The 8,556-nt window shown below is 45.0% G+C and overlaps 1 protein-coding gene across 2 annotated transcripts; it reads right to left on the bottom strand.

The window, feature by feature from the left end:
- Positions 1–26: 26 nt before the first annotated feature.
- Positions 27–8,423, bottom strand: dync2i1 (dynein 2 intermediate chain 1). Of its 2 annotated transcripts, XM_062480040.1 has the most exons (23): positions 8,217–8,423; positions 7,932–7,985; positions 7,143–7,803; positions 6,973–7,040; positions 6,647–6,877; positions 6,334–6,402; positions 5,887–5,964; positions 5,387–5,627; positions 5,062–5,152; positions 4,807–4,936; positions 4,615–4,726; positions 4,236–4,327; positions 4,017–4,149; positions 3,448–3,620; positions 3,034–3,196; positions 2,608–2,721; positions 2,442–2,503; positions 2,284–2,335; positions 2,134–2,194; positions 1,707–1,806; positions 1,428–1,559; positions 983–1,206; positions 27–731 (listed from the first exon to the last, which is right to left on the bottom strand). In XM_062480040.1, exons 1-23 carry the CDS (start codon positions 8,229–8,231, stop codon positions 554–556), a joined length of 3,234 nt encoding a protein of 1,077 aa, XP_062336024.1. In that variant the 5' UTR covers positions 8,232–8,423; the 3' UTR covers positions 27–553. The 2 variants fall into 2 exon arrangements, with proteins under 2 accessions (XP_062336024.1, XP_062336025.1); XM_062480041.1 differs by lacking the exon at positions 6,334–6,402.
- Positions 8,424–8,556: the final 133 nt, after the last annotated feature.

Here is an 8,556-nt window from a genome sequence, read left to right as displayed (position 1 = left end):
CTGTTCGGGTAACAGAGGAAATACGCTGAACATGACCATGTCTTTATTTAATGTATGACAAAAACCTGTAACATTATAAATACATTTCATAGTAGACAAAATTGATCTTTACATAAATCAAAACCTATTTACATGTACCCTTTATTTATGGCTTACTCTTACGGATATGTCTTTCTTTGGTGATGGTGTGTGTCAGTTTTCTTTTATTTTTCTATTTTTTTTATAGGCATGAGCATACAAAGACATTCATTTATTTAATTCCATTTGATCAAAAACATAGTAAAAACAAACTTTTATAATGTTTATTGCTAATTTCTGATTATCTATTTTGTGTTATAATGTTGTTGCTCACTGAGGTAGGCCTATAATACAATGTTAAACTGTGTGGTGAACACCTATAGTACATAAACACTTATCTGAGTTGACTAACAATCATTCTAACCATATTAAATGTTGGATCTTAAAATGAATTGTGTTTCTCATTCAGTTCATATCTACAAATAGTGGTTGAAAAAAATGAATTTGAGTGCAAACCCAGTTAGAAGTAGAACTTCTAATCTAAGAAGGCTTCCTCTTTCAAACTCTGAAGCTTTCCCAGATCTGCAGAATCAGGCACTGTGAATCGTTTACTGAAATACTGCATTTCTATCTTCCCTGACTGTCGTGCTAATGCTATTCCTGAAAACGTGTTCTGCTTTGAAGGGTCGCCAAACGCTGCCATTGCCGTAACCCTGTGAAAAAAAAAAAGAGGAACTTATCAAACCAAAACATCAAAGATTTCACTAGTGATGAAGGGGACATGTTTTTAATGTTGGGACGTGTCAATGAAAAAGCATTAGGTAAATGGGCCCAAAACCTAACCTCAAAGCTCTTTTACATCCCTCGCATGTTTCAAACCTGCACCCCAAACCATATTGAAAACATCATGGCCACTTCCTTTACAAACAGGATGTCATCTTAAAGACCATGCCCTCCAAGCTACCTGTCAGCGTCAGTCTTTTCTGTGATGACAGGCTCACAGTCTGTCTCCAGGAGGTCCCATATGTGGAGGTTGGATGTGGCGTCCAGCACACAGAAGACAGCGGGTCGGGTCTGGGCCCACTGGACCGAGACCACAGGGTCCCCTGCCGTGCTGCTCGTCCACTCCAGAACAGGCTGCTCACTGGCCACAGTATGGAGTCGGACACTGCCGTCCCCACAGCCAACCTGGAACACACCCAGGCACAGAATACTAGACAACAGATCGATAAGTAACAAAATAATTACTTAAAATTGCAGCATGTACAGTGTTCAATGCTTATTTGATTAAATAATAGGCAACAAATACCTTAGGCATTTACCACACAGTAAATGTTATTTGATAACTGGGGATTCAAAATTGAGAGTAACTGGGGTATATGTGGCGTGGCATACAAAACTGAACCCACCAGAAAAAAGGTTTCTTCAAAAGGAGAGAAATCGATGGAGGTGACATCAACGGGTCTGGCTCCGACCATTTTAGGTCTGTAAAACTTTGGAGGTGCCTTCAGCCCGTGACTGGTTCCATGGTTCACAAGTCCCTAAAATAGGAATAACCCTTTATTCAGTTAATTGTGATGTGATAACAGACAGTTTTAGGTAGCAGCACACCATGTACAGTACTGAATGTTTCGCATACACCCAGGACAGTGATTTGAGAAACAACCGTTGTGTGAGAATGTTCTCACCATGTTAGTGCCAATAAAGAAATGACTGGGATCAGAGGGCAGGAATTTTACGAGAAGGGCTTGTGGAGGGCTTGTTCTAATGGCGTCTCGTGTTGACTTTCTAGAAAAGAAAAAAAAAAGAAAGATTAAAAGGAGAGAGAGACAGAGACCGTCTGGATCAAGACAGGTCATATTGATCCCAAAAATCCTGCCTAGGGACACGGTGTCATTGCCATCACACAAACACTCGTCCACATTTACCACCGACATGTCAGGTCAAAGAGGGAGAGACAACGATAACGCCAAGAACAACATCAGTCTGGCCACACTACACAACAAACAAGATCGGATGACCCACAGAGACACAGCTGTGCCCACACTTTGTGGATATTTCTGTCACGGTGGCTGGCAGTGACGTACGATACGGGGATATATGTGTCTGTCTCACCTCTCACTGGTGAGGAGCGTGGAACTGTGGAGCAATTTCACTTTGCCGCCTGGCCTGAGCCCTGCGGGACGGAGACACGAGACACCATTAGAACCACGTTAGGAGTGGAAAACTTCAAAGGACCAAAACATTTCAATAACTGTAACTCACCCAAGTCTGTCTGTGAACCTGCTTCATTGGTTTTAGGGAGCTCCAGCACCACCTGTGGGACAGAGAGGGTAATTACACTGTGGCTGTAAAGTTACTGATGACAGAGAGCAAGACTGGTTTCAGACAATAAAAAATCCAAATAATCATTATATACATACCCATAGATTCAAAACCCCATTTTCATCAAGTGATGCCAACTGGAATGACAATCCTGATGACTCTTGAGTTGCAAAACAAAAAAAAGGCATTATCAATCATTATTATGCGGTAAGAATAGGTCACAGCACATGAAGTCATTCCTAGCATCAGCCTCAGTCATTGTACCTTCGTCGCTGCCCAACAGGGGGAGCTCTGGCCCCCCACCCTGGGACACGGCGGCAGGCACCACCTCCACGGAGCTCACCGAGGACATGTGACCCGAGGCTGCCAGCACTGCGTCTGCGATGACAGGTTGACGGAGGACGTGATATCAACACACACTGAATTAACCCAGCCTGTAAAACACGAGACCAGCCTCTGGAACATCCAGAGATGAGCATTCTACGAACTGAGCTGCGAGAGAAAACATCTCTCCTGAAAAAGGACTTGCAGAAGCCAAGAGCCTCCTAATCCTACATGTCTTCTAAAAAGGGACCTTATTCCTGGAAAACACATCTAAGATGGAGACATAGGACACAAACCATGTCCTATGACACAAGCAAAGTCACAAGCCTCAGGCTGGGGTCATGCATGACCTGACTCATTGCTGACCTGTGGAGAAGGTTGGGTGACGGAGGGTCCAGTCGATGTCCCCTATCCTGAGTGTGTGGTGGTCCCCGGCGTGCTCCCGCAGGTCCCACAGCACCACGGAGCCCACGGACGTTCCGGCAAACACCAGCGTGGCTTTACCTGGGCTGAAGCAGCAGCTACGCAACTGGGAGATGATGAGAGAACACACCGGAAGGTTAGCATAACCAATTAAAGTGAGAAAGTAATCCTGGTTTTTAAAACTTGAATAATGCAAGGGAGCGCATCTTTTTCATATCTAGAACAAAGGTATATCCTGGTCATGGCCTAAGATAGGAAACTAGTCTCGGCCATATCTATATTACAGTATACTACACATCTGCAATGTGCCCCAACTACATATTATAAACTTTTCAGACTCCACACGACTGTGAGCACCTCTGACTCGTAGACCAGGATCTTCTGAGGGCGGGAGGGCTCCCAGATGTTCCAGATGCAGATGATGGTCTTGCTGTCCAGACGCACAGCGCTGGGCTTCTGGGTTGGGCTGTGGACGGACAGCACGGTCTGTGTCTGGACCTGGGAGAAGTGCACCAGGCTGATGGGACGACCTGTGGGTAGGGAGGTTGTGGTGGGGTGGTTGGGGTGGGGAGGTTGTGGTGGGGTGGTTGGGGTGGGGAGGTTGTGGTGGGGTGGTTGGGGTGGGGAGGTTGTGGTGGGGTGGTTGGGGTGGGGGGTGTTGGCAGCACGAAGCAGTAACGGGCTGAATCAGATAATTGTTGGGTAAGATGCTTGATTGTTTGGGTAAGGAGTGTTAAGTAAATTAATCTAATTTCGTGTTTTGCTTTTGAGAACAGTGACCTATACATATTTTGTTTCATTCATCTGTAAAATACATCAAAGTAGGATGAGAGCTAATAGATCATGTTTTTTTGTCTAAGGGCTTTCCCCGACAGATAAATGTGTGATAATACATTCGACTCTGAGGGTGTGAGGTGATGACATACCATGGAGAAATGGCAACTTGGTGTTGAGCTGTAAGCAGCCATCACTGAAGGACTGGAGGGTATCAGCTTGGGACCTCAGCTTCTTGAGTGACTGTCTCTCTGCTCTGTCCTCCTCCAGAAGTACAGCCACCACCTACGCACAACACACAACAGTGTCTGGTGGACTGCTGGCGTAGCAGAAAGGTTTCCTACCGATCCAAGGACAGAGTCGTCATATACCTGGGAGGCCGAGCGTAGGAACGTCGCCAGGCGCTGGGAGTCGACGTTCATCTTACTTGTGGATTGTGAGTCTTCTTGAGAAAGGTTGGGACCTGGACAATGACAATGAACACCATCAAACTAGGGAGTCAGGTGGCTGAGCGGTGATAGAATTGGGCTAGTAATCCGATGGTTGCCAGTTCGATTCCCGGTCATGCCAACTGACGCTGTGTCCTTGGGCAAGGCACTTCACCCTACTTGCCTCGGGGGAAATGTCCCTGTACTTACTGTAAGTCGCTCTGGATAAGAGCGTCTGCTAAATGACTAAATGTAAATGTAAACTCTGAAAGTAGAAAAAGAGCTTTCGAAAGTAAAGCCTTATGTCTAGCTGTCTGCTCACCTCCACAAACAGCGTTCCATTCTGCAGGGTGCTGTGTCCACTTCTCGCTGTTTTCCAACTCTTCAGTTTGGATGCCTCGGTCAGTGTTGTCTTCGTTACACTGAACATAAGCCTGGACAGAAAGCACAAGATATGTCGGTTTATCCTCGGAAGTACTAATGAAGAAAAAATGGGGGGAAAAGGCACCCAAACCTGTTTGGTGTTGGTCGTCCCAAAGCTTTTGATGTACATGTCGTACTCGTTCACAGGTGGCAGGTCAAGGAGGGAGAAGGTGATGGAGTAGTCCAAGTCAATGAGGCGGAGCAGCTCTGCACTGCGCTTTCTGTTGTATGCATACGCATGCGTGAACAACGGTTAGGGAGACATCTTAAGAGTCCTCAGGAAGGACACTCAATTATGGAAATGCTTGAAATCAAAATGGCTGCCCTCGGTACCACTCAGACCTACTTCTGCTGGCAGGCGACTTTCTTGTTGACCTCACGGTGTTTTGCGGCCACAAAGTCGATGAACTTCCCCTGCTGGGGGAGCGTTTCAGAACCTGCGAGTGCGCGATAAAAAGGAACAATGCCTGATGCAGTTGATGGACCTACGCGACACATTAACGCAATTGATTCAGTTCTGCAAAAATGGAATGAGGGGTGGAAAGGATAGCGTGTGCATTTTAAAAGTCACCTTTAGAGAGCAAAGGCTAACATCTTGCTAATCCCCTAGGAGACAATACAGATCCCAAATCCCTATCCTGAAAATAGCAATCAACATTTCCATCCTATACCTCCGGTCTTACTGGGTCTCTCCTCCTCCTCCTCCTCCGTGCTGAGCCTCGTCTGGACAGAGCCCACTCTCTCGTTCTCTTCTTTCATGGCTCTCTGGATGGCTTCTATCTGCTCTCTCCTTTGCGGGTTCAGTTCTTCCCTCTCTTCTCTCTCCTCTCTCTCTTCTTCCTGGCTGTGGGTCTGCTTCTCCTCTTCCTCACCGCCGCTCTCACTCCCCTCCTCAAAATCCTCCTCGTAATCCTACGAAGAGAGAACAAACTCACAAGTCTGGAATAGACGCCATTCTGTTCCAACATCTCTACACGGAATGTTTAAGTGGCCGTCAATGGGCTTGATGATGCACTCACCATTTTCTTGAAACGAAATCCATTAAGAGCATGCAAAATTTGTGATGAAACAAAACAAAAATCTATTGAAATAACCTTTATTGTGTGTGTTAATGTGCAAGGGCTGCCTTTTATATTCAGCATCTCCACAAAAATATTTGCCATATTCGTACCACAAAGTCTTCTTCATAGTCTTGAGCATCACCATCATGATCAGGTTGGCTCTCTGTTTGAGGATCCTGCTTTTCAACCTGCAAATTCAGTCCATTTTACCAGCTGAAGAACAGTCAATCACAGTACAGTAAGTGTTTACACAGACAGACTCCAATACTTATAAATAATGCCATGCAAAAAGCTGGGACATAGGAAGTAGTGGCAAGTGATGGAGGCATGTGCAGGCATAGGTCAAAGAAAGCAAACAATGAACGCAAAAGTGAGAAAGTACAATGCTGTGGTCCAACACTTGCTCATAACAAGTGTTGTACAGAATACATGTTTAGAGAACCTATGTAGTTTATTTAAGAATGTGTCCTTCCTGAAATCATTCATGCTGTGTACACATGCTGGCAGAGGAAAGAACGGCCATGAGGAAAATCCTCTTTTCAAAATAAGAGTCTTACGGGCTCTTCTGTGTCACTTAATTCTTTCTGACTAGACCTCCACATGGATTCTGATTGCCCCAGTACTTCCTGGGTCACAAAGAGGAAACACATAGTTGAGGCATACAAATGTAATTGTTCTGTTTGGTATGGAAAACATCCACTGACATATGTGAGTTGTACACCAATGCCATATTGTGAGATTATCAACCGTGCCTAATCACCAATGTTGTCAAGGTTTTTGCACTATATAAAAAAAAAAACCTACACATTTTAAACAGAAAATTCAGTATGGATTAACCCCTAAAGAACCAATAACTAACAGGTAACCAACCTTTGTTTCCACATCTTCTCTCTTTTCCCTGGGGTCTTGATGGCTTCTCTTGTCTCTGCTCCTCTCAGTGACCTCCCTCTTGGGGTCCACCTCCTCTCTGCGCCTTCGCTCTCTGCGCCTATCCCTCTCGGCCCCCTTTCCGTCGGCACGGCGACGATCCTCTGAAGGCTTGTGATCCCTGCGTGCTGCCTCTCTGGCGTCGCTGTCACGTCTCCGGCTTTCTGCTACATCCTATCAGGAAGAACGACTGCTGATGTGAAACAAGTGGAGTCGAGAAATCGGCTTTTATGATTCTGAAGCAGCCTGCCGGTGTTCAAGACACTCACAGGTGGTGCAGTCTCCCTGTGTCTCCTTTCTCTCTCCTCTTTCTCTTTTCTACGGTGCTCCCTGGATTCTGAAATGAAAGCAATACATCCAATTTGTTGTCATTTCAAGATCTAGTCGGCTGGTCATGTTTTCGGTAAAGTGTACCGTTACTCGTCTTTCGTAACTGTACCTTTGTCATCCTTTTGTACAGTACGCTCTCTTTCTGAGTGTCTCTCTCTCCTTTCTCTATCCTTCCGTTTGTCATGGTATTCACTTTCTTTGAGATGTTCTCGCTCCTTGTGCCCATCTCTCCTGTCGCTCTCCTGCCGTCCGTCCATATCTTTCCTTTCAATACTTTGTCCGTCCGCTCTCCTTCTTTCCCTCTCCTCTCTTCGTCTCTCCCTATCTCTCTCCTCTGCCCCTTTCTCTCTGTCTCTTTGCTTGTCTCTCTCCCTATCCTTGATTCTATCCTTGTCCTTCTCCCTCTCTCGTGCCCTTTCCTTCTCTCTGTCTCTGTTTTCCTTCTCTCCTCTATTATGTATTTTGTCCCTACTTTCTCTGCCCCCGTCCTGGTATTTGCTACTACCAACCACTTTATCCTTCTCTCTTCTCCTCTCCTTCTCCTCACTATCACCTATCCTGTCGTTTGAACGCTCTTTCCTTCGATCCAGATGTCGGTCTTTCTCTCTGTTTTTTTTCTCTTGTGTGCTTTCCTTTTCTCTCTGCTTGTCTCTTTCTCTCCTGGCCTCTCTCTCTGGGTCTCGTGGGCGTCTCTCCAGAGACTCGCCACCCCTGTGTTGTCTCTCATACTCCTCTCGCCTCCTGCCATGGTCCTCCTCACGTCCCCCACCCTAACAAGAAATGCTTATGTTTGTTAATTGCACCAATACCATAAGAAGCAATGTGTAAATTAACAATGGATCATTAAATTACAGGATTAATTAAGTGAATTGAAAACACGAGTGCTGTTTTAACATACCCGTATATGTTTCCTTAGGTCATCTGTCTTCCATGTATCTTCCCTAGTTATTTTCTAAAAAAAAATAATATGCATGTCCATAGTTAGCGAGCAAAGTTAGTAAACCAGGTGAATAAATACAATTGGCAGTTTGCAAGTTTCACAGTTACATAGCTAGCTCTAGCTCTACAGTATATACTGGAATTAGTTGGCTAGCAGCTAACAATTCTTGGCTAATGTAGCTATTAAACAAGCTAACGGTGTCCTCACGCACACACTACTTTTTACATTTAGTTACAACGCTACCTTCTCTTGATGCATACTACTACTTGTACTTCAATCCTCAAAAAGTAATGTGAATGATATTAGATAGAAATCTTCTCTAGCTATGATGTTGTAGCAACTCCATGATAGCAAATGCTGTCTGCGCAAGCGCATTTGGCTGAAACTAAGGTAAATGCGTCATGTCATCTTGACAACAGGATTCTTAAAAGATAGAAGAACGATCCATGACAGCAACAACAGATGACCATGGAGACAGCCTAGATCAAGCAATGCCAGAATAATCAATCATGTTAGACATAGGCTCCAGTTTAATCTGTGAATGTATTGTATATAATTGTGCAATGTCTTAATGCGATGTTGA

Source organism: Osmerus eperlanus, chromosome 15 (assembly GCF_963692335.1).
Source record: "Osmerus eperlanus chromosome 15, fOsmEpe2.1, whole genome shotgun sequence".
Lineage (NCBI taxonomy): Eukaryota > Metazoa > Chordata > Actinopteri > Osmeriformes > Osmeridae > Osmerus > Osmerus eperlanus.
The sequence above is the reverse complement of the archived record's forward strand: the minus strand, read 5'-3'. Positions and strand labels throughout refer to the sequence as shown.

What these genes read in the sequence shown, in the direction of transcription:
- dync2i1 (XM_062480040.1), bottom strand. An exon ending in TCTTTATTGGCACTAACATG is followed by an intron (nt 1,560 to 1,706) that starts GTGAGAACATTC and finishes TTCCTATTTTAG; the next exon opens with GGACTTGTGAACCATGGAAC. An exon ending in TTGAAGAAACCTTTTTTCTG is followed by an intron (nt 1,207 to 1,427) that starts GTGGGTTCAGTT and finishes GGTGTGTTCCAG; the next exon opens with GTTGGCTGTGGGGACGGCAG.